The sequence below is a fragment of the Cetorhinus maximus genome, chromosome 15, assembly GCF_964194155.1.
Source record: "Cetorhinus maximus chromosome 15, sCetMax3.hap1.1, whole genome shotgun sequence".
NCBI classification, from domain to species: domain Eukaryota; kingdom Metazoa; phylum Chordata; class Chondrichthyes; order Lamniformes; family Cetorhinidae; genus Cetorhinus; species Cetorhinus maximus.
In genome coordinates, this window is record NC_135893.1 from 92,412,917 (window position 1) to 92,439,530 (window position 26,614).

Below are 26,614 nucleotides of genomic sequence, written 5' to 3' on the forward strand. Positions count from 1 at the left end.
ATTCCTGGCTCTCAGTCATGTGGTTCCTTAGTAACAATGATTCACTGATCATGTCTTGTAATTTCTTGGTTCCAGATTATTCTGGTTTTTGCTTGTCCTGCAGTTTTTTTTGCTAGTGGACTTCAAGCCAGAGAATGTGGCATACTGGTGTGGGACTGATAATGAGAAATCAGTGATGCACTGTTTGAAAAGAGATATCATGCCATAAAGGACATGAGGCAATGGTAGAGAGAAATTGTAGTGAAGAGTTCTTTTGAAATAAATTGTGTAATAAATAGCTTGTAAATTAACTGTCAATTGGATAAAAGCACGGTACAAGTAAACAAGCACTTGGAGCACACTGTTTAGTTTTTGGTTTTTAATACCAGTTGAACTTTGACAAAATTTGAAATGGATGCTTAGTGTTCTGAAGAGTGCTGTAGAAATTCTAATCTTGTCATTCAAACCTCTTTAATCCCTCTCCAGCATTCACATTTATTGTGCAATCACTTTATCCAAACTGATCCTTCTATAGTGAGAGTGGGGCTACCAATGTTGACAGCATATCTCTCCACTAATAGGAATGTGTATGCAGATCACAGTCCTCAGCGTTTACGTCACAGTGCATGTATGCCATTTTTCAGATGTGTTACATCTTTAATTCCAGCCACTCACCCTCTTGTATGGTTGGTAGGGATGAGAAGAAGAAAGGCTTAGACAATGGGCTGTGCTTAGCTCTAATGTAATTTACACAGAGAATGAAAATACCAGATTGAATATCAGCACAGATACACTCGATGTTTTTATTATGAATTCAGTTGGAATGGAATCCACTTATCTTTTATACTGATCCAAAGTTTAATGTTATGAATTGAGTATAAATGAGTGAAGAGTGCCTTTAGGTATTAATTTTACTGTGGTTAATTTGGTCAGTGAATTTACCTCTTACGCTTTCCTTGTTCAGAAGTTGTAGCTGACATAGGCCATACTGCTTGGCCCTGTTGAAAACTTGAGAATGTAGTTAAGTTCTCGAGTACAATTTTAAGATGATACTCTGAGGTATCAAAATGTAAACTTAATTACTAAGAAATCATTCTGTTGAATATTATTCTGTTTAAATATTTTACTCTGTCTCTGTCACTAGTTCAGTGCTGGGTTATAATAGATTTTCTAATCATTAAGATGCCTTGATTAGAGTGTCTTGTAGTGAAATTAATGTAGGAGATGTTTGCTGTGTTATTATAAAACAGCAGTAGGATCAAGAAGTTCAAGTTCTGATGTTAAACCAGAACTTGGGTCCCACTGCTGCCTGAGTAAGAGCACAGACAAAGGAATGGATATAGGGCCTTCCTAGGCATTGTTGGTCATTATTGCAGTGTTTCTCAAAGTGGACAGCACTGTGGGGATCCATAGAGACTTTCTGGGGTTCTGCGAAACAAGTACTGGGGTCAAGAATGAGTGACAGCTGGAGGCATGCCCCCTCTCTCTATACTCCCCAGCACGCTTTCTGTGTTCCTTCTCTCCCTGTGCTTCTGTGGTGAGAAGCAAGTGCACACATCTCACTGATATCTACAAGTAAATGCCAGTTTTCTTTAAAAGTATTATTTAAATACACTTTACATCCTCATAATACAAAAGTGTTGCATTATCTGGTATTATCATTTAGATGGGAGGTGTAATCAGTGATTACTAATCCATTTGAAAAGGGATCCTTCAACCAAAAAAGTTTGAGAACTACTGCTTTACTGCACCAAATGGTGCTTTTACCCATGGAAGTGTTAAACTAAGCACAAAGGAGCAATAGTTTTGATTTTAGATTCCTATCTTGTATCAGTCTGTAAGTAATTTAATTTGCCTTGATCTAGATATGTGAAACTGGAGACAACTTTAGAGCAAAAGATCTGTTTAGTTAGAGGGTTGGATAGACAATTTTAAATAGTTAAAATCCTTAAAATTATGCCTTTTGTACCAGATGTTCATTTATCTTGTAGAAAACTGAAATATATATTTATCCTGTCTTATTTGTGCTGTAAATTTTGTGCAGTTAACACTCTTAATTGTCATTTGGTCTTTATTTCAGGTAACATCCAGGTGTCTTGGATAGATGATACTTCAGCATTTGTAGCATTGAGCCAACGAGAACAGGTACAAATTGGTGAGTGAACTTACAAGGTTTTGCAATGACATGTTTTTATGCAAATGCTATATTGTACTTTTGTTTGGGGGCCACTTTTTTTTCTCCTCTCTCCTGTGAAAGTGTGAATTTCTTGCTGATGTATACTTCCATGGGTAATGATTTTCCTTGTCGTACTTTGCCCAGTTGGTTATTATTCACGCCTGTGTCTGGACTGAGTGTGGGCAAGTTATTTGATTTGCAAGAGAATGACAAGCAGGTCTGATCCTATCTTTGCCTGACTTCAACAAAAGCTCACTGTCAGTAAGAGGTCAGTAGAAAGTGATTAAGAATAGGAATTCTGTCCAGTTTTCCGCTCGCTAAGCCAGGATTGGTTGAATTCCACTATAGCAGCCTTTCCCTGTGTTGCAACGTTGGCTGTGATCAACTAGCCCAGCAGAAGCCAGCTGCTGAACTTGGGGCCCTCCTTGTCCATACAGCTCAGCCACTCACTGGGCGGAGACTATGTTGGTCAGTTATCTGCATAATTTAACATGGGGTGGCAAAGCAAAACCTCTGGAAGTGGAATGTTTTGCTATTTAGGAATTTGGAAGAGCGCCATATTGCCCATGTGATAGTCACACAGTTCATTTGATTCATAGGCTGCTTGCACTTGTGACAGTCATTCAGTGATCCCAACTCAGAATAAACATGTGTAGTACAAACACAAGGGTAATGTTTTTCTATTTCCCCCCCCTCAGCAAGCTCTAAGACTTACTAATGTTTTAAAATTATTTTAATGACGCTTGCCATATCAATGACAACAATTTTGTCACCTGAGACTGAAGCAGCCAAACCTGTCTGCATTACTGCAAAATAACACAGCAGCAACCAAACCAGAAACTTGAAGGGAGTGGGGAGAGGGTTATTTTTTTCCAACTATTCACAATGGTTAAATGTGATTTTTTTCTTGTGGAATTCCAATATGAAATTGGAAGGAAAATGAAATTGATGATGTGGAATCACCACTGCTATACCCAGGGTCATAAGAGCAAACTGAAGTTGAGGCTTGTGGACATCAAGCATCATCGTTTTTGCTGCATGCTTTCTGTGCACAGTTAATCAGTAAAGAGTTATGCACCTTTCAACTTATTTCCACAAGTACCAATGAAAATGTACAAAAATATTTCTTCTATATCTACATATCCACAGCAAGCTTTATTGTGATCCATACATTTCCTTCAATCATTTTGCCTTTTAATGGTGTAGACCAAAAGTATACGAGTGCAACAGTCCAGGTTGGCATGAATGTTGACACTTAACCAAATAACAAGACAAGCTGTTTTTTTTTAACAAGCCTGTTTCTCAAAGACAAAAACAGAAAATGCTGGAAAAACTCAGCAGATCTGACAGCGCCTGTGGAGAGAGAAACAGAGTTAATGTTTCGAGTCCGTATGACTCTTCTTCATACAGACTCGAACATTAACTCTGTCTCTCTCTCTCCACAGATGCTGTCAGACCTGAGTTTTTCCAGCATTTTCTGCTTTTGTTTCAGATTTCCAGATTCCACAGTATTTTGCTTTTACCTGTTTCTCAAAGAGCCTGATATACTAGAAATTACCCTAGATTTAAGCAAGTGTCAAAGGACTCACTAAAGACTCATCAAAGGATGTCACCATTTGAACATTGCCCTTCTACAGCTTCTTGATCTTTTTCATTCCAACACCTGAGGTTATGCAGACCACTTTGCTGAATGTGAGACAAGTACATCTCTGCACGTAAGCCCTTCAGCTCTTGAATTCAGATGGTCTTTCAGTGCCGACTTTTCCAGAGGAAACCATTGAAGCTAAGTAGGAATTGAGATAGTCAAGGGATCATTCTCCATGATCTAATCTTTTGTTGCGGTAATGAGTGTGCTCGTCGCAAATTCATTTAATTGTGCCATGTTGGACAGTGGTTCCACGTTCACAGCATGTGGAATGGATTGGTTGAAATGTCATTTGGATTCAATTAGTAGTAAGAATCGAAGTAAGGTGAAGGAATATGCAAGTTGTCTTGCTTCAGGTTTGCAGATGATAACACATTAAATCCACTGAAAATAGTGGTGATTCCATGTAGGATAGCTGGGGTAAGCCACTTCATTAATACAGGTGTAGTATCAAGTAAGATTCCATGCTGCTGAGCAGGCCACCCATGAAAAAAGTGCAAATGAAATTTGACATGGAACATCATATAGCAATTGTCTTTGGAAAGTCAGTAGATTTGCAATTTACTCAATCAGGACATTAGTAAATCTCTTTAACAAAACCTATCATCTCTAGGTAAGTGTTAATGGAATCAGATGATAGGAGTTTGAAAAAAAAAAACAATTTGCCTTAAAGTTACATCGACAATTTGCCCTTCTCTTGTCACAGATTAAAAATCCTACTAAAAGGTGCAGGGTACATGATCATAAGTACACCAAGCTTATTGAAGAGATTAGTGAAAAATGTGATATGCAAAATGTATCAGAGGACACCATCATGGCCAAATGTAAGTCTCCTGTTAGCATGGGACTTTAATGAAATAGTAGCTATGGATTTAAAGCTGTTGGACAAGGATAGAAACATATTTTACATTTCATAGACATGGCAACCAGATTAAAATGTCTACAGTAATACATGGTAAAGACAAAAGGGTGACTGTGGATAAAATCATGGTAAAATGGGGGCATCAGCTAAATTCCTAACTGACATTGGGGGATTATTTGCCGATGACGAATTTAGAGACGTGCAAAACTATGAACATTGTAGTGATGAACACTGCAGCTGAAAGTCCATTCAGTCATCGTCTTTGTGAAAGAAATCACACTGTGATTGATGAAATGCTTTATAAGATCTTAGCTGACCAACCAAATTATAAATTAATATCTGCCCTGGTGTGGGCACTACATGCAAAGAATTCATTTCATATGGTTGGGGGCAAGAGTCCATATCAGTTGGCCCGTGGGAGAAATCCACAAATTTCTGTGATGTGTGATTATTCCCTGGCCTTGGAAGGGACTACATTTAGTTCCACCTTTTCTGCACACTTGAATGCCCTATGTGCAGGAAGAAGGGTATTTGTCAGGCAGAAGTCTCAAAAAGACTGTCAGAGAAAAACTTTAATCCTGGGGATTTAGTATGCTATAAAAGAGAGGATCAGAGAGAGAGAGTAGAAAGGTCCGGGTAAAGTGATAGGAAGTGATGGGAAGAAAGTTAATTTTTCCAACATGGTAATCAAACGATTCTGAGCAATTAAAAGGTGACAAGTGTCACGACTCACTGGGGATAGTGCGCTGTAATATCAAGCCCCACTGTTCCCCAAGTCGTGACAAATGTGAAAAGTTTGATCAAACCACCAGATTGCCCCAATTCTACCTAACTGTTCAATTTAGGTTAACAGAATATGAGCACCAGGTTTGTAAACTTAATAAGTAAATTATTATTGAACAAACTGTTGTTAACCAGTGACAAAAAGAAATATGAACTGCTAATTTCTAATTCTATAACCTAAACTCTACCCCTTATGTGTCTTGTATGTGTGCGTATAAGGACTTAAGACACAAAAACATGGATTTTAAGGGTGGGATGAAACAGTTCGATAATACAAATTCTGGAGTACAATATTCAATGGGTTGATTTTGATTGCTGTCTTCCAAATTTCTCTCAGTTCTTATTGATGACACGAGGTGGTCTTCTAGCACTTTCGGTATTTAGTTCACTGGTTGGGCACTTGCCTTTCAATGTCTCTAACGGTGATTTTCCCCTTTTGCCTCTTGACAGGGGTTTTCTCAGAGAGAACAGATTATAGAGACATGAGAAGAAAAAGCCAGCTAGCTATTATTGTGGAATTACAGGAATATTCCCCACACAGGAGAAAGAGGTTTTAGGTCTTGTTCCTTTCAGGCTAGGAGCTATTCTGCTGCACTGCTCTCTCTCAAAACCTGGTCACCTGGTCAGGAGCCAAATAAAACATTGTTGCCAGGCAGCTCCCTTGGTCCAGGACTCCTCTCCGGCACCATCCTGTCTTTCATGGCACACTCGGTTCCAGGACTGCAACATTGTATATATATATATATCATCCTGTTCTAGTGGACATGTCTTTCAACCCGCAGCCATTGTAATTTTAATCCCCAGTCCAACAGAAACTAAAAAGATATGTTCCTTACACAAGACACCCTGCACCTCAAATACTCATATGCTTGATCGTTATGAGAAGCAGAATATGGTAGATAAGGGACTGGATGATAAACAATACACAAAGTGATATCAATGCACAGGATACTGCCAAAAGTTGATACTAGGGTAACATACCTACCAGAAGGGTCCAGTGAATGGAGGAATGTGACCGTTGTAGGGAGAGCAGGGCAAGCTACCGGCAAATTCAAACTTTGGCTAAATGTTCATGGTGATGGACAAGAGGTAAGACCAATGGACTGGTAAAATGAGGTAAAACTGGAGAGTTAGAACACACAGTGCAAGTTCCCATAGTGGATCTGGAAGTGACTCTGGCCCTCGGAAATGATCATGTACTGGCAACAGAACCTCTGATCGTGGGAGGTAGAGGTTATGTAGCGGTGGTCCAGAAAGAGATGGGAGGGCGAGTAGAAGCCATAGTTTGACTAGAACAAGGACTATAGCGGAATTGAGGAATGCCACTAGAAGTAGAAACTGTTATGATCGGGAAGTTTGGGTGGCCACAAATGAATTAAAGTAAAATTGATGAAAGGCAAAACAAAAAGTTAGATATTTGGAAAGAATTTGGTATCTACTCTGAAGTGTCAGATAGAGAACAGTCAGCTTTATTTCACAGGTGGATATGCCAATTCGATTCACTCCACCATGATATCAAGAAATGGCTGAAGGCACTGGATACTGTAAAGGCTATGGACCCTGATGATATTCCAGCAATAGTACTGAAGACTTGTGCTCCAGAACTTGCCGCGCCCTTAGTCAGGCTGTTCCAGTACAGCTACAACGTTGGAATCTACCTGGCAATGTGGAAAATTGCCCAGCTTTGTCCTGTACACACACACCAGGACAAATCCAACCTGACTAATTACCGCCCCATCAGTCTACTCTCCATCATCAGTAAAGTGATAGAAGGGGCCATCATTAGTGCTATCAAACGGCACTTGCTTATCAATAACCTACTCACTGACTCTCAGTTTGGGTTCTGCCAGGGTCATTCAGCTCCTGACGACATTGCAGCCTTTGTTCAAACATGGACAAAAGAGCTGAACTCCAGAAGTGAGGTGAGAATGACTGCCCTTGATGTCAGTGCAGTTTTTTACCAAGTGTGGCATCAAGGAGCCCTAGCAAAACTGGAGTCAATGGGAATGAAGGGGAAAACTCTCTGCTGGTTGGAGTCATACCTAGCACATAGGAAGATGGTTGTGGTTATTGATGGTCAACCATATCAGTTCCAGGCCATCACTGCAGTAGTCCCTCAGGGTAGTGTTCTAGGCCCAATGATCTTCAGCTGCTTCATCAATGACCTTCCTTCTGTCATAAGGTCAGAAGTGGGGATGTTCGCTGATGATTGCACAACGTTCAGCAACATTCGTGATGACTCAAATACTGAAGCAGTCCATGTCCAAATGCAGCAAGACCTGGACAATATCCAGGCTTGGGCTGACAAGTGGCAAGTAATATTCGTGCCACACAAGTGCCAGGCAAAGACCATCTCCAACAAGAGAGAATCTAACCATCGCCCCTTAACATTCAATGGCATTATCATTGCTGAATCCCCCACCATCAACAGCCTGAGAGTTACCATTGACCAGAAACTGAACTGGACTAGCCAAATAAATACTGTGGCTATAAGAGCAGGCCAGAGGCTAGGAATCCTGCGGCGAATAACTCACCACCTGACTCCCCAAAGCCTGTCCGCCATCTGCAAGGCATAAGTCAGGAGTGTGATGGAATATTCTCCACTACCTGGATGAGTGCAAGCTCCAGCAACACTCAGGAAGCTTGACACCATCCAGGACAAAGCAACCACTTGATTCGCACCCCGTCCACAACCATTCACTCCTTCCACCACCAACACAGTGGCAGTAATGTGTACCATCTACAAGATGCATTGCAGGAGCTCACCAAGGCTCCTTACACAGCACCTTTCAAACCCAGAACTGCTACCATCTAGAAGGACAAGGGCAGCAGATACATGGCAACACTACCACCTGGAAGTTCCCCTCCAAGCCACTCACCATCCTGACTTGGAAATATATCACCGTTCTTTCACTGTCGCTGGGTCAAATTCCAGGAACTCCCTTCCTAACAGCACTGTGGGTGTACTTACACTGCATGGACTGGAGCAGTTCAAGAAGGCAGCTCACCGCCACCACCTCAAAGGCAATTAGGGATCGGCAATAAACGTTGGCCTAGCCAGCGATGCTCACATCCCATGAATAAATAAAAAAAATAGTAAAAAAGCATTCCTTGATTGACGTATAAGGCTAAAGCGAGACCAGTGGCTCAGGGTTTCGAAGATGGACTTGACGATCTTGGTGTTAGACTTGAAAATGTTAGTGTACGACTCCTCTGTGGCAGGCAGAGTGGTCTGGGAGATTTTCTTAACTCTCTTAGCCACACATTCATGGGAATGTAGGTCAATTGATATAAAAGCCACCTTTTTTGTAGGGTGAAACGTTTCAAAGAGGTGATTATGAAACCACCTGAAGAAGCGAGTGGTATAGAAGGGAAGGTGTGGAAATTAAACAAATGGTTTTATGGATTGTATGATGCATTGAGGGTATGGCATTTCTGGGTTAGGTCTGTATTGCTGAAAGTTTGTTTTATCCAGCTGAAAGCAGAGCCAGTAATGTTCTTCTGGTGTCACAAAGAAAAACTAACAGGTATCTTTATGATGCATGTTGATGTGTTCTGTGGAACTTGAGCAATTTGTGATAGGCAAGACAAAAGGGGAATTTAAAATTACAAGCCAGGCTTCAGGGGCCTTTAAACATTAGACATTAAGCAGAAGTTGTCAAGGGTCATGTTGAATCGACAATCATACCTAAAAGGTGTTAACCATATCCCGATAATTCGGGCCAGGACTTCTCAGAAAGATGATCAGTTAACGGACCAGTTAAGAAGTTTGAACGGACAGTTAAGCTGGCTGTGCACTCAGACAAGACCTAATGCCAGTTACGACATATTGAAACTTAGCACTGTGATGAAACATGCCACAGTTGAAGAGGTTCTGAAGGCAACTAAAATACTAAAGAAATTTAAATTCTGAAAAATGCACATTCAAGTTTCCAACCTTGGATGACCTGAAAGATATGAAGTTAGTCCTTTTTGGTGATGCTTCCTATGCCAATCTTCCAGATGGGTGTTTGAGTGCAGCTGGTTTATCATGTTCTTGGGTTGGTGAAAATGGAAAATGTTGTCTCTTGGCCTGGGAATCTAAAAAAATAAAATGGGTGGTTAAAATAAACACTGGCACTAGTGGGAGCAATTGATATGGAATTGTACTTAACTAACATTCTGAAGGAAATCTGTTCTGAGAAAGTTTGCAAATTGAATGCTATCTGGATAACCGTTCTCTATGGGATAATGTTCAGTCAACAAAGAGTGTCACCTGAGAAAAGGTTGACGATTGACCTTGCTGGTATAAAGGAAATGTTGGAGAAAAAATAAAATAGGTCAACTCAAGTCACCAAATATAGACTGTTTTATAGAGAGGAATGCTTGCTCCAAGAGCTGCTAATGTTATGATGAATTGGAAGAAAAACACTTTCTTGGGTTGTAGGCACTGCTAGCAAGACCAGCATTTGTTGCCCACCCCTAACTGCCCTTGAACTGAGTGGCTTGCTACACCATTTCAGGGGGCAGTTGCTGTAGGTCTGGAGTCACATGTAGGCCAGACCAGGTAAGGATCGCAGATTTCCTTCCCTGAAGGAAATTAGTGAACCAGATAGGTTTTTACGACAATTGTTTCATTACTGAGACTAGCTTTTCAATTCCAGATTATTAATTAAATTTAAATTCCACCAGCTGCCATGGTGGGATTTGAACCCATGTCCCCAGAACATTAGCCTGGGCCTCTGGATTACTAGTCCAGTGACATTATCACTACACCACCATCGCCCCTTTGATCGCTTTGTAATTATTTAAGTATGTTATCAAGTTTTTGTTGAAAGAAAGAAAGGGGAATCTGTTAATGGTAGGTTGATTATGTTGTTAAAGATACACAGGTGATGTTTGATTATTTGATTAAGGAATGAGAGCACATACAGAGAGAGTCAGCTGGAACACTGGGTTGGTAGTTTGACAGCAGAGATCTGTAATTTTTTTTTCCCTGTGAATAAACCTGCTAACAAGGAAAATATCTGTGCCTTGTTTCATACGTCACCATCTGGCTTAGATCCATTTAACAAGGAGCTGAGTGGCCCTGGCAGACCCCAAACTGAGTGTTAGTGAAGTGAGCTGGTAATTGCTGGGGAACTGCAGCTTGATAGTACTGTTGACAACGCCTTCCATTGCTTTGCTGATGATCGAGAGTAGACTGACGAGAAGGTAATTGGCTGGATTGCATCTGCCTTGCTTTTTGTGGACAGGATATACCTGGGCAATTTTACACATTGTCAGGTAGATGCCAATGTTGTAGCTGTACTGGAGCAACATATTTTCATGAGTGTAACACAGGGATATGCTGATTTTTTTAATGGTGTTTGTTGTTTAGCTGGATATAAATTCACACTTATTATTACCCTTCATAAAATAACAGAAGCAAAAGTTTTCTGAAACTGAAGTGTTTATTTTTTGATTATCTTCATTTGGTAGCAGGTAACCCTGTGTGCTTCTTTTAGTGTGGAAATTGTGTCCTGTCGACTCCCAGGTGATGGGAGCATTTTACAGTTGTGTACTCTGCAACTTTCATAAAAATACATGTTGTAATCTTTGCATATAGTTTCACTTTCGACATCAGTGCTTTAACACTCTGCTTAATTTTAGACAGTGTCTGGTAGTTCCTATGTGTATATGGTTCAACAACAGTTTTGTGCACCAGGCTAAATTTGATTCATGTGTATTTTTTAAATACTTGTTTTATAGTCCAAGTTTTATAGTGATATCTAAATATCAACAATTCAAAAATCTTAACCACAAATGGGAGACCAGCAAACAAAATGTCTCTTCATATTCAACACAACTTCTTAATGTTGTTTTTTCTTTTTTTTTGTGTCAACACCCAAAAGTCATGGTGGTTTTGTAGAGACTTCTGCCTTGCATGAATTCTCGTGACTTTGCAAGAATTTCCAGGACTGTTAAAATAAAGCTGGTCAGTTCTGTCATTGCTGTCCTACATCCTTCTGCCTTCCTCTTGTAAACTGCAAGGATGCCCTTGTTCATCCTTCGGTTGTCTTGCTATATTTGAGAAGAAAAGCAAGTGACTTTGAGGCACTGCAGAGATTATAGAGTGGGAGGTCCTGAGAGAAGCCTGACGAGGATGAGAATGTCTTATCATCATTTTGATTTTTGTTCCATACCATGCCATAGACAGTAGTCAATCTGAAAATAGAAGTACTATTGAGTGTGCAATAGATTGTTTTACAAGTAAAGTGAGTTATAAGCTAATATAAAAGCCAAATAGTGAGAATGCTGAAAATCTGAAATAAAAACAACTTGCTGGAAAAACTCAGCAGGACAGGCAGCATTTGTGGAGAGAGAAATTGAATTAATGTTCCAAGTCCAATGAGACTCATCTTCAGAACTGCAAGTTCCAGAGTTGTACGCTGATGGTACCGGCATAGGGCATTATAATTGTTGCAAAACCGCTTCCCCAGTTGATCCCTAACCCATTTGTGTAACAATAGTTGATAGATGCCTATTATCCTACAAACTAACTTACATTTTATTCACTTTTGCACACCTTATTGAACCTAGTTCCCTAATTGTGATCTATCAGAAACTTGTTCATTCTGTCCAGAGTGTCCTTGGCAATAAATTTTTACCACACTTTCTGATTAAACCACTTCCTGAGTTCACCTCCGCACATAATTATAGAAAATATTTATTATGTACTCTTGACGATTGAATTGTAAGTCATGTCATGAACTTGATATTCACACCTAAGTCTAGAATGGAAGAACTCGATACTGTACAATGAAAATATAATAAGGATGCTTGAAATAAAATGCGACTTTTATTCTGTGAACAATTGTCATACTTGACTAATCAAAATTGATTGTGTTATTGCAGGAGGTCATTTTCACTGGTGGAATTTGGGAGATCTATCTATTCATGTGTCATGGATCATACAGTTTTGTACCATAACTTGTATCGAACTTGCTTGGAGTGATTTTTGTAGCAAGCAAAGTTCAATCTGACCTTATTTGAAAAGGAAAATGCTTTTTGAGTGAAGCTTTCTTTCCCTTTTAGAATCACAAATTCATTACTTTCACAGTGTTTTTTTTTCCCAGCAACTCGCTTTAAGTAAAAAGGAAGTGTAATATTGGTAACTTAGGTTTATTAAAAAATTACTAGTATAAAGCAAATACATGGAAAGGGTACAGAGGATATTACCAGTGATGAGATGCTTGAGTTAGGAGGAGTGGTTGGAAAAATTAGGGCAGTTCTCCTTGGAACAGAGAAGGTTAAGAGTTGTCTTAATAGAGGTTGTCAAGATGATGAGAGGTTTTGATAGAGTAGATAAAAAAACTATTCCCTCCAGCAAGTAGGTCAATAACTAGAGGTCGCAGATTTGAAATCATTGGCAAGAGTCCAGAGGGGAGATGAGGATCTGGAATACTCTACCTGAAAAGATGGTGGAAGCTGATTCCATAAATCATTTTAAAGGGGAGTTGGACAGGTACTGAAGATGAGAAACTTACAGGGTTGAGACAAAAAGAGGGTGTGAGGCACTAAACACCACTGCTCTTTCTAAGATCCAGCACCGGCATAATCGGACAAATTGTCTCCTGTGCAGTATGTTTAAATGATACTACTTTCTAGTCTAAGCATCTGGGAAATGTTTTTTAAAATTTTTAAAAATATATTCGTTCATGGGATGTGGGCGTTGCTGGCTAGGCCAGCATTTATTGTCCATCCCTAATTGCCCTTGTTCAGAGGGCATTTTTAAGAGTCAACCACATTGCTGTGGGCTTGGAGTTGCATGTAGGCCAGACTAGGTAAGGACGTCAGATTTCCTTCCCTAAAGGACATTAGTGAACCAGATGGGTTTTTACGACAATCGACAATAGTTTCATGGTCATCATTAGGCTTTAATTCCAGATTTTTTTTATTGAATTCAAATTTCACCATCTGCTATGGTGGGATTCGAAACTCTGGGTCCCCAGAGCATTACCCTGGGTTTCTGGATTACTTGTCCAGTAAAAATATCACTCTCACTGTTTTCCTATATTTAAGTGACGTCAACAGATGAGAAGTAAATAGTTGGTGAATCTTTCTCTTTTTAAAGCAGTAAGGTTTATTAGTAGAAGCAAGGTTTGTGGGGGGCTGGTTAGTTCAGTTGTCTAGATGGCTTGAGTGTGATGTAAAACAATGTCAATGCTGCAAGTTCAGTCCTTGTACCGGCTATGGTAGTTCATGGAGGTCTGCCTCCTTGCCTTGCCCCACGCTTGTGGAGTGGTGCCCCTCAAGTTATATATAACCAGTGTCTCTCTGATGACGAATGAGATGCCTATGGTCCTTTTGTGGACTATGGCTAATTACCTATCAGTAGCAAAGGTTTATTATCTAATAGATAGAGGAATGGCAGGGCAGCTCCAACCTCTTGAGTGTACATCCTGTGCAACTGCAGGACATTTCCTGTGCCCTGGATAGCCACGTGTGCGGGAAGTGTCATCAGTTGCAGCAACTCGAGCTCCAGATTTTGGAGCTTGAGCAGCAGCTGGCATCGCTGCAGTATATCTGTGAGGTTGAGAGCTTCATGGATAATGCATTTATAGATGTGGTTACTCCACTGCTTAAGAGTATGCAGGGAGAGAAGGGATGGATGACCACCAGGCGATCAAAAAGGAACAGGCAGGTAGTGCAGAGTCCCTTGAGTGCATCACACACTCCATCCGTAGTCAGTTCTGAATGCTGATGAGAGTGATGTTCATCTGGGGTGTGCAGCCAGATTCAAGCCCTTGGCACCATGGTTGGCTCAGTTGTACAGGGAGCATGAAGATGATTGGAAGAACAATAATGATAGATTCGATAGAGGAACTGACTGACGTGAATCCAGGTTGTCATGTTGCCTCCCTGTTCCCAGGATCAAGGATGTCATTGAACTGCTGCAGAGCACCCATAATGGGGAGGGTGATCAGCCAGCAGTTGTGGTCCACATTGGTACCAATAAAATAGATAGAAAGAGGGGCTTTGCCCTGTAATCCGAATTTAGGGAGCTAGGTAGGAAATTAGCCAGCAGGACCTCAATAGTAGAAATCTCTGAATTACTTCTGGTATCACACACAATTGAGTTTAGAAATAGGAGGATAAAGTGGATGAATATGTGGCTGGAAAGCTGGAGCAGGAGGGAGGGCTTTAGACTCCTGGGACATTGGGACCAGCTCTGAGGGAGATGAGACCTGTGCAGGCTGAATGGGTTGCACCTAAACAGAGCTGGGACCAATTTCTTTGCATGGTGATTTGCAAGTTCAATGGGATAAGAATAGATCTGACCCAGATAAATTGCAAACAAAGGTTGGCAGGCAAAACTGTAACTGAACAATGGGCTGCCTTTAAAGCAGAGTTTTGGCACAGTCAAATTAAAGTCCAATGAAGGGGAATGGCAGGGAAAACAAATTGAGTTCCATGGATGACAAAAGAGAAAGAGTTTAAGATGAAGAAAAAGTGTGCATATGACAGATGTCGGGTGGATAGTACAACTGAGAACCAGGCTGAACATAGGTTCAGCGGGGAATTGAAAAAGCAAGCAAGAAGCGAAGAGAAAGTATAGGAAGAGACTGGCAGCTAACATAAAAGGAAATCCAAAAGTCTTTTACAGGCATGTATACGGTAAAAGGGTGATAGGAGTGTGCCTACCAAAAAGGGGGATTTACACATGGAGGCAGGGGCACGGCTGAGGTATTAAATAAAAACTTTGCATCTTTCTTTATCAAAGATGATGTTGTGCAGGTCATGGTGAAAGAGGAGGTAGTTCAGACACTTGAAGGGCTTACAATAGTTCCTCCTTATCAATTTTATCGGCTGTCTGTACTTAAAGTGGATAACACACCAGGATCGGATGTGATGCATCCCAGAATATGGAGAGATGTGAGAGTGGAAATTGCGGAAGCACTGGCCATAATTTCCCCTTGCTTAGACTCTGAGGTGGTGCCAGAAGACTGGGGAATTGCAAATGTTACATCCTTGTTCAGAAAAGGATAGAAAGATAAGCCCAGCAACTACAAGCCAGTCAGTTTGACCAGTGGTTGGGAAGTTTCTAGAAATGATAATTTGGAGGGGGGGGGAAAAATTAATCACTTGGGCAAATGCGGGTTAGTTGAGGTTTTATTGAGGGAAAATCATGAGTAACTAACTTGCATGAGTTTTTTGATGGGATAATGGAGAGGCTTTACGAGGGTAATGTTGTTGATGTGCCGCACTTGATCAAATGGCTTTTGGAAGTCCATGTACACCATAGCAGACTTGTGAGCAAAGTTACAGCTCATGGAATTAAAGGGACAGTAGCGGCATGGATACAAAATAGGCTGAGTGACAGGAAACAGATGGTAGTGGTTAATGGATGCTTTTTGGATTCGAAGACTGTTTATAATGGGAGTTCCCCAGGGGTTGATGTTAGGACCACTGCTGCTCTTGATATATATTAATGACCTAGAACTTGGTGTGCAGGGCATAATTTCAATATTCGCGGATGATACAAAACTTGGAAGTATTATGAACTATGAGGAGGATAGTATAGAACTTCAAAAGAACATGGACAGATTGGCAGAATGGGGATACAAATGGCAGATGAAATTTAATGCAGTTAAGTATGAAGTGATTCATTTTAGTGGAAAGTAGGCGGAGAGATGATATAAAATAAAGGGTACAAGGAGCAGAGGGACCTGGGTGTATATGTGCATAATTTATTGAAGGACTAATTGAGAGAGCAATTAATAAAACATACAGCATCCCTTAGGCTTTATTAATAAGGGCATGGAGTACAAAAGCAAGGAAATTATGTTAAACTTGTATAGAACACAGTTTGGCCTCAGCTGGAGTATTGCATTCAATTCTGGGCCCCACCCTTTAGAAAAGATATGAAGGTATTAGAGAGAGTACCGAAAAGATTCATGATGAGGAATTTCAGTTACTTAGATTGGAGAAGTTGGGGCTGGTTGCCTTAAAGGAGAGAAAGTCGAGGAGATTTGATAGAGGCATTCAAAATCATGAAGCATCTGGAGAGTAGATATGGAGAAACTTCATGGAAGGAACTAGAACCAGATTTAAGGAAATTAGCAAAGGAAGCAATGGCAATGTGAGGAAAATCTTTTCATGCAGCGAGTGGATAGGATCTGGAATACACTGCCTGAGAGTGTGGTGGAGGCAGGTTCTAATCGAGACATTCAAGAGGGAGTTGGATTACTATCTGAAAAGGAAGAATGTGCATGGCTACAGGAAGAAGGCAGAATGACACTAGGTGAGTTGCTCATTCAGAGAGCCAGCACAAACATGATGGGTCGAATGGCCTCCTGTGCTGTAACCATCCTGTGATTGTGTTTATAAATCAATGTCTTGCTTATCTATGCAAAAAGAATGGGATAATTAGCATTCTCTTGACGATGTCTTTGACTCTTTCTGTTACCATAAAATGCACTCTAAATTGCTGATCTCCATCTGTCATGGCCCAGACCGACAATGCATTAATGTGCTGTGCTAGTGAGTCTGAGATTCAAGTAGCCCCTGTTGAGAAGTGCCTATAAACATAGTGTTTCCTCTCTGCAAGTTGGCATCTTGTTCTCTGATCATGACTAGGTTAAAACTATTGTCCCTTTCTATCTGTCCATATGTGATGGCTTGGGCCTTCATAGCAATTTGTTTTGTTAGCTGGGTTGCTTAGCTTGTAAGCTTAGGAATGATGCTGGGTTGCAAAAGGAAATAGTTGAATGCTTAAGAACTACATATCAAATAAAGACAGTGATTATTGTGTACTCTGTGAATCACTAGAGTTTAATAATTATGGTCAGTGGTCATTAATGGGGGAGCACTCTTCTGGCTAAATTTGCTGCCAGTTTTCTCCTTTGTTGAGCATGTTAAGATGCCAATTCATGAGCATCAGTTGTCTTCTGGTACCTCATCTAAGTGGCTATTCTTCACGTTTGTGTTTAGACAGTGAATGTTGTATCAGCAAACCCAGCAGCCTCGTCTACTGTAGGATCTCAAACTGTAATAAGATGGTTACTCTGTTTTTGATATTGATTGAGAGTACAACATTGGCGAAGGCAATGGGAAAACTTTCCCAGTGACCTGTAAACTCTGGGAAACCATGAGAATCTATGTTTCAACAAACTGTTGCAATAGGCAGATGGTGCCTTGTTTTAACAGTATATGTTGGGTGGCGGGTGGGGGGGATGCTAGTGGTAGAAAGACTTCTGGCTATACAACACTCCTGCAATGGGGTTTCAACATACAATCTTCTAATCCAGCAGTGGGAATACTACCAGCTGAGCCCAATTAATTGCAGATACTTTGACTTTTTTCCCCTTCTCCCTCCCTGTCGCTTCCCTAGGGGCACGGTGGCCAGTTGCTATATGTCTACCACTACTTCATCTGAGATGGTTCATCTCAGTATAAGCTGAAGATTGAACCTTGGAGCCCCTCTAATGTAAACTGTTCAATTACCAATGAGATAGTAAAATCAGTTGAGACATCGAGCTTCTCTTATGATAGAGGAGAAAGTGCCAATGAATCATTGTGAAGTTACTTCTGTAAGCCCAGAGAGACAAGATCACAGTCTCACATTCCCAATTTCCCAAAGCACATTCTGAGCACAGTTCCTGGCCAGCCGACCATTTGCTATTATGATTTATGCGTGAATTTATGGTATGTTGTGGATTCTAGATGAAATTTGCTAATCTTGAGTTTTGAATCATCCAAGTCTTTTGTAAGATGAATAGAAGTGTTACTCATTGCACCCAAGGGCATAAAAATCAAAGTGTGTACTGAAGCAATTGCTGGAAACATTGATCATCAATGCTGGCTTATTCACTACTATCGAGTACAAAATGTTCTTTGTCCAGCATTTTTGATTTTTTAATCTTTTATTATAGCATTGTATAAGTAATGTCACTTTCAAGTTGTACTCATAAATAATTTGCTATAGCTTCACCATACCAGTTTTTTCTTTAGCACTCAAACTTGTATATCAAAATTGGGAGTGAATGACTTTATCACTTTTTAATTTGTTGCAGTCCTTCCACATGGGTTACTGCATTAAACTTTTGGAAGCTAGGTATTTGAAAATTTATGTTTTAATTTAGTTTAGTGCCATCTTTAGGCAATGGATCCATACATTTAAATTAATTATTTGACTCATTGACAATCTTTAATAATGGCATTTTGCTGATAGATCTCCAGGCAAATTTTGTATTTAGAAACAGCACAAGCAAAACCACAAGTCCAGTCACCGCTTTCATTTCTGAAGGGGTTACCATCCTCCTATGACACCTAAGCAAGGTTTTTGATACTGTTACACAGAAGAGGGGGGGAGGGGGTTAATTTAAACTGCATGAATTTCTCCTCTCACCACTCATCTGTAAAGAGAAAGATGTTTTGGTTTGTTTCCCTCTTTATAAGTGGTGGTGCATTTCCCCAACCCCTTAGTCGCTGTGGGATCAAATTTCCTAGTAATAACCCCACAGCAAACTCAAGATAGGATGAACTCAAAAGGTTAGTTTATTTGCAAGCACTCAAAACACGGGAGGAGGGTCGCAACATCGCCTGCCCACTCAGACAGTAAAGAGAGGGATAGAGAAGGGAAGGATTTACAGTACAAAGACTACAGAGAAAATAAAAATTGGTGCACGTGGGTTCCAGAGTCCAGAATCAAAGTCCAATGAGGTATTTCTGCAAAGGTCAGTGGGCTGAAAACCAATGCTGGATATTTCACTTTTCTGGCAGTGTTGACTTCACATGATGAAATAGGAATGCAGAGATGGATCAGTCTTGTAGGCGATGGTACAGACTTCCAGCAGAAGCAGGGCAAATGGGGCTAATGGGGCCAGGTGTCCAACCTGGGCCAGAACTCCTTCAGTGTGGCCTGCTAGCAAGATGTTAAATCACAGACTGAGCTATGTTCCACAAGCCAGAGGCCCATGGCACATGACTCCCACCTCTCCACCATCTTTGACAAAGGATGTGTATCCATCATCTGGATTCCAAATAGTCTTGGCCATTAGGAATTGAAAGAAGATTGTGGGGCCTTTGTCTTAGCAGATGATCCATCTTCTTCTGGCCAGACTGGGTTATTAAATGTAGATGGCCTTTGTATAGTTCTCTTTGAAATTGGGCTGTGCAGTCCCCAAGTGATTGTTAGTAGCTCCTCTGAGATAATGAGATGTGAGATTTCCAAAGCAGCAAAGTGGCATCTTTTTGTTCTGACGCAGACACAGTTTCAGCTATTTTAAGGATCTTGGTTCAGTATTTTTTTTTTAATTTTAAAAATAGCCATGAAAATATCTATAGTGTGAGGTCCTATTTGGCTTCAGGAACAATTAATATTGGACCATCTAGTTATTGCTGCCAAAGAGCCACTGCAGGATATCTGAAATAAAAAGAGAAAGACTTGCATTTATACTGCTCCTTTCACAACTTTGAGAGGGCCCAAAGTTCTTTACAGCCAATGAAGTACTTTTTGAAGTGTAGTCACTGTTCTAAAGTAGGAAATATGGCAGCCAGTTTGCACACAGCAAGCTCCCACAAACTGCATTATGATAATGACCAGATAATCTGTTTTTGTGACATTCATTGAAGGAGAAATATTGGCCAGGGCACTGGGGATAACTCACTCCATGTTCTTTGAAATACTGCCATAGGATCTTTTACGTCCACCTGAGAGAGTAGACAGGACCTTATTTAACATCTTGGCCAAAAGGCAGCATATCCTCAGAACTACGCTGGAGCATCAGCCTGTTTTCTTTTGTTTGTTCAAGTTTCTGGAGTGGGACTTGAACTCACAACCTTGACTCACAGGTGAGAGAGAGAACTGAGGAAAAGCTTATATCTAACTGATGTTTCTGCCTTTGGACAGCAGTATTTGGGACAAGACGGACTCAGCACTCGGGAGGTGCAACTATGGAATATATCTTGTCAACCGAGCACAGAATAAATATGACCCAGGAAAATGTAATGCATAAAACCCAGACGTTTTGACTACATTTGTACCATGCAGAATAATGTTTTACAAATGTGGTTGCATTAGGGTAAGTAGTATAGTATAGAGTTGTTAAATTAGTAGCACTCTCAACTCTGAGTCAAAGGGTTATAAGTTCAAGTCCCACTCCAGAGATGAGCACATATTCTACGCTGCCACTCTGGTGATCATGTTTCCACAGCCCTCTGGGGTTGAGAATTCCAAAGATTCACCACCCTCATCTCAGTCCTAAATGGCCTGCCCCTTATTCTGACACTCTGCACTCTGGTTCTAGGCTCACCGGCCAGGGAAAACATCCGATCTACATCTACCCTGTCACGCCCTATAAGAATTTTGTAAGTTTCAATGAGATCGCCTCTTATTCTTTGAAACTCTAGAGAATACAGGCCCAGTCTCCTCAATCTCTCCTCATAAGACAATAATGTCATCCCAGGGATTAGCCTGGTGAACCTCTGTTGCATTCTCTCTATGGCAAGTATATCCTTCCTTAGCCAAGGAAACCAAAACGGTACACAGAACTCCACGTGCAGTCTTGCTAAGGCTCTATACAATTGCAGCAAGACATCTTGACTCCTCAACTTCAATCCTCCTGTGATGAAGGCAAACATACCATTTTCCTTCCTAATTACTTGCTGCACCTGCATGCTAGTTTTTTTTTTGACTCGTGAACAAGGATATTTGGCTCTCTTTTGGACATCAACATTTCCCAACCTCTCACCATTTAAGAGAGACTCTACCTTTCTGTTTTTTTTTAACAAAAATGGATAACTTCACACTTATTCACATTATATCCCCATCTGTCATTTTCTTGCCCATTCACTTAGCCTGTCCAAGTCCCCTTGAAGCCTCCTTGCATTCGCCTCACAACTTACATTCGCACCTATTTTTGTGGTCAACAGCAAATTTGGAAATATTATATTTGGTCCCCTACATCCAAATCATTGAGATTGTGAACAGATGTGGCCCCAACACTGATCCTTATGGTACCCCACTAGTAACAGCCTGCCATCCTGAGAATGACCTGTTTATTCCTACTGTTTTATGTCTGTTAACCAATTCTCAATTCATAGTAGTATATTACCCCCAATCCCATGTGCTCAAATTTTGTTTACTAACCTCCTATGTGGGACCTCATCAAAAGCTGCCTGAAAATCCAAATACAGCACATCCACTGGCTCTCCTTTATCTAGGTTACAAGTAACATCCTCAAAAAACTCAACAGGTTTGTCAAACATGATTTCCCTTTCATAAATCCATGTTGATTCTACCCAATCATATTGTTATTTTACAAGTGTCTAGTTATCACATCCTTTCTAATAGATTCTAAAATTTTCCCTACTACTGTTGTCAAACCAACAGGTCTCCTGTTCTTGGTTTTCGTTCCCTCCCTTCTTAAATGGTGGGGTTATGTTTGCTACTTTCTGGTTTGCAGGAACCATTCCAGAATCTATAGAATTTTGAAAGATAACCACCGATGCATCCATTATCTCTATAGCCACCACCTTCAGCACTCTCCGGGATGTAGCTCATCTGGTCCAGGGGATTTATCGACCTTCAATCCAATTAATTTTTTGAGTAATACCTCTTTTTATTTATATTAATTTCTTTCAGTTCCTCATTTTCGTAAGCCCCCTTGGTTCCCTAGTATTTCTGGGAGATTTTCTGTATCTTCCTCCATGAAGACAGACATACAAAGTAATTGTTCAGTTTCTCTGTTATTTCCCTATTCTCCATTATAAATTCTTCTGTTTCCACCTATAAAGGACCCACATTTGTCCTTGTTAATCTTTTCCTTTTCACATACCTAAAGAAACTGTTACAGTCCACCTTTGTTTCTCGCTAGCTTGCATTCATATTCACTTTTCCCTTTTTCAGTTTCTTGGTCTTCCTTTGCCGGATTCCAAATTGCTCCCAATCCTCTGGGCTTACCACTTTTTCTAGCAACCTTTTATAAGCCACTTCCTTTGATCCAATGCAATCTTTAACTAATTTTGTTAGTCTCAGTTGATTCACCTTTCCTATTGGGTTTTTGTGTCTTGGAAGAGTGTATATTTGTTGTAAACCATGTAATACTTGTTTAAATACTAGCCATTGCCTGTACACTGTCAAATTTTTTAGTATATTTTCTCAATCCACCATAACCAACTTGCCTCTCATATCTTCATACTTTGCTCGATTTAAGACCCTAGTTTCAGAATAGGCTATATCACTCTCAAACGTGATGTAAAGTTCTATCATAGTATGGTCACTATTTCCTAAAGGCTCCCTAACAGCAAGGTTATTGATTAGCCCTTTCTCATTGCATAGTACTAAATTGCCTAATTTCTAGTTGGTTCTTCAACATACTGTGCCAGAAACCCATCTCGTACACACTCCAGGAATTCACCCTCCACAGCATTAGTGCTAATTAGGTTTACCCAGCCTATATGTAAATTGAAGTCACACATTATTACTGTATTACCCTTGTTGCATGTACTTCTAATTTCCTGATTTATACCATGTCCTACCTTACCACTACTGTTTAGTGGCCTGTAAACAATAACTACCAATGTTTGCTGCCCCTTGCTGTTTCTTAGCTCCACCCAAACTGATTCAATCTAAGATCCTTTCTAACTAATGTACTGATCTCAAGCTTTATTAATAGTGCTACCCCACCTCCATTTCCTTTTTTGCCTATCCTTCCTAAGTGACACATATCCTTGAATATTCAGTTCCCAGTCTCGGTCACCCTGTAACTACGCCTTCATAATGGCAATTAAATCAGACCCATTTACCTCTATTTGTACCTTCAAATCACCTACCTTATTGCGAAAGCTGCGTACATTCGGATAGAGTGCCCTTAACTTTGTCTTTTTAACATTATCCTGTGTTCAGATCCTAATTGATCCTTGCTTTCGCTTCCATTTGCCTTCTGATTTCGCTTACTAATTTTCTACTTCCGGTTACCAGTTTTGCTCTCCTCCAATCTGAGCTTCCTCTTGGGTCCCCTTCCCCCTGCCAATCTCTAGTTTAAACTCTTCCCAACAACACTAGCAAATCTTAGCAGGACTGGGAGTAACATCCTCGTAAGGTGCAACCTGTTCATCTTTTACAGGTCCCAATGCCTCAGAAATCTGATGCTGTCCCTCCTCCACTAATTCTCCAGCCACATGTTCAATTGTTCAATCCTCCTTTTTCTATGCTCACTAGCATGTGGCACTAGTAATCCTGAGATTACTGCTTTTGAGATCCCGCATGGTAATTTCTAACTCCCCAAAATCTGCTTTCGGGACCTAACTCCTCTTCCTGCCTAGGTCACTGGTCCCAATGTGGATCGTGACTTCTTGCTGTTCACCCTGCCCCAGAAGAATTCCGTGCAGCCGCTCTGTGACATCCTTGACCCTGACACCAGGGATGTCGAGCTTCATTGGAATACTGCAGTCAGTTGAGGGCAGATATGTTGGTATGAGACCAAGGCCACCTGAAACTTGGGGTCATGCTTGCAAATTGAACAGAGGTGTTCCCAAAGCGGTTACAAACCTGCATTTGGCCTCCCCAATATAGAGAAGCCCACATTGTGAGCAGAGAATATAGTATATTAAATTGAAAGAAGTACATGTAAATTGCTGCTTCACTTGGAGGGAGTGTTTGGGTCCTTGGCTGGTGAGGAGAGGAGGTAAAAGGGCAGGTGTTGCATATCCTACCCTTGCATGAAATGCTGGTGTAGGAAGGGGACAGTGAATTGGGGCTGATTGACTTGTCATAGAGGGAATGGTCCCTTTGCAATGCTGAGAGGGGAGAGGAAGATGCATTTGGTGGTAGCATCACGCTGGAGATGACAGAAATGTTGCAGGATGATCCGTTGAATACAGTGGCTGGTGGGATGGAAGATCAGGACAAAGGAGAACTATATTGTCATTTTGGGAGGGAGGGGAAGAGATGAGAGCAAAAGTGTGGGAATTGGGTCAGGCACAGTCGAGAACGGTTTCGGGGAATCTTCTGTTGAGGAAAAAAGGTCATATCAGAGGTGCTATTGTGGAAGGTTGCATCATCAGAACAGATATGATGGACACTGAGAAACTGGGAGAATGGAATGGAATTTTTGCAGGGTGTGAGAAAGTGCAGTCAGGGTAACTATGGAAGTCGATGGGTTTATAATGAATGTTTGTTTGATAGCTTATCCCCAGAAATGAAGTCAGACAATTCGAGGAAGGGAAGATTCAGATATGGAGCATCTGAAGTTGAGAGAAGGGTTGAAATTGGAAGCTTTTCAGTTCCGGATTGGAACAGGAAGTGGCAGTCATCAGACGATACAGTCATCAATGTACCAGAAGAGTTGAGGGAGGGGGCTCATGTAGGACTGAAACAAGAAATGTTCCACATATCCCACAGAAAGCCAGGCATAGTTAGGACCTGTGCAGATACCCAGAGCAACACCTTTTATTGGGAGGAAGTGGGATGAGTTAAAAGCGAAGTTGTTCAATGAGTGAACAAGTTGAACCAGGCGGAAGAGTATGGAGGTGGATGGCCACTGGTTGGACCTCTGTTCAAGGAAGAAGAAGAGGGCCCTCGGGCTATCCTGATGGGAGATGGAGGTGTTGAGAGATTGGATGTCCATGGTCAGGAGAAGATGGTTAGGGGTAGGAAATTGGAAACTGGTAAAGTGACATAAGGCATCAGAACAGCCACTGTTGTAGGTGGGGAGAGACTGGACAAGGAGAAAAAAGTAGAGTTAAGATGGGAAGAAATCAGTTCACTGGGGCAGGAGCAGGCTGAAACAATGTCATCTAGGACAGTCCTGTTTGTGGATCTTGGGAAAGAGGTAGAAGGGGGCTGTATGGGGTTAGGGGACTTTTGAGGTGGGAAGCCGTGGAGGAAAGATCTCCAGATGAGGTGAGGCCAGTGACAGTCCTGGAAATAACGGCTTGATATTTGGTGATGAGGTCATTAGTCCAGGGGAGGAGGTAAGAGGAAGTGTCGAAGAGATGGCATTTGGCCACTGCTAGGTAGTTAACCGGCGGCCCTGTCTGCCCCCTCAGGTGGCCATAAAAATCATATGAAACTATTTCAAAGATGATCAGGGGAGTTCCCCCAAGTATTCTGGCCAGTATTTATCCCTCAGCCATGTTGATAACAGATGACCTGGCCGTTATAGCATTATTGCTTGTGGAAGTCTGCTGTGTGCAAATTGGCTGTTGCATTTAATAGTTTACAGCAGTGAATAGGATTCGAAAATACTTTGTTGGTGAAGTAGTATTTTGGGAAAGGTCAGAAAAGGCACTATATAAATGCAAATCTTCCTTAGCCACATTTAAACCCAAGGGTTAGAAACAGCTTAGATACAATGAAATACGATGTTGATACTGACTCGGAGGGAAATAATTAATAAGGCGGTGGGGGTGTACAGGTAGTGAGAATGTGTCCCCCCAGTGGCTGTCAGCTGAACCTGAACTTTTCAAGTACTTCAGAATTTGACTTGGTACTTTTTGCCCTTTCCCCCACCTCATCCCCAATTGTTACAGCTTTTGCCCAAAAAATATTATTCTTTTAACATTTAATTTCCTCTATTTGTGTGTTGACTGTTGTCTACATAAAAACTCGTGATGCTACAAATTAATCAGAGTCGGAAGGAAATAAATCTGTGGTGGAAGTCATCCCTTTTCAGCTGGATGTGTAATTTGAACTGCTGTTCTTCATTTGTAATGAGGATCTCTTCCTGTTTTAATCTCTTCAAATTGCCAGCACCAGTCATCTCCAGTATTTAATTTCCGCCTTTGAAATAAAGCACCATAAAAATGTTCAAATCCATTTGAGTTTTAAAGAAAAAGCTGCAATAGATGAACCTCCTGTTTGTTTTGTGAACAGTGCTCAATAAGTTGAGGAATATTTGAAATGGAGTATTTCACTTCTCAGCGTCGGCATCAAGCACCCAATTTATACGAGCATTTAATGTCTCTAAATTAGAATACACGTATAGCTTTTGTTCCAACTCCCCCTGCCCACCACCACCAAGAATGAGCCAAAATCCACCCTGAGCAAATGTGTGCTTTTTTGTCAAAAGGAAACAAAACATTTTCTAACTTGGAAAACTTCAAGTTCAATCAGCAAACTGCTTTGGAAGAAACAAATATTAACTTTTCTGGTTCTGTAAAAAGAAGAAAAAAAATTTGCATTTATATAATGCTTTTCCTG

At 40.8% G+C, this 26,614-nt stretch overlaps 1 protein-coding gene across 3 annotated transcripts in view; it reads left to right on the forward strand.

Moving 5' to 3' along the window:
- Positions 1-26,614, forward strand: part of parn (poly(A)-specific ribonuclease (deadenylation nuclease)) — a 118,430-nt gene that overhangs the window by 62,696 nt on the left and 29,120 nt on the right. For all 3 annotated transcript variants that reach the window (XM_078558915.1, XM_078558916.1, XM_078558917.1), the window contains exon 21: positions 2,060-2,134. In XM_078558915.1, coding sequence (XP_078415041.1) covers positions 2,060-2,134 — 75 coding nt within the window. The remainder of the gene's footprint in view (positions 1-2,059; positions 2,135-26,614) is intronic.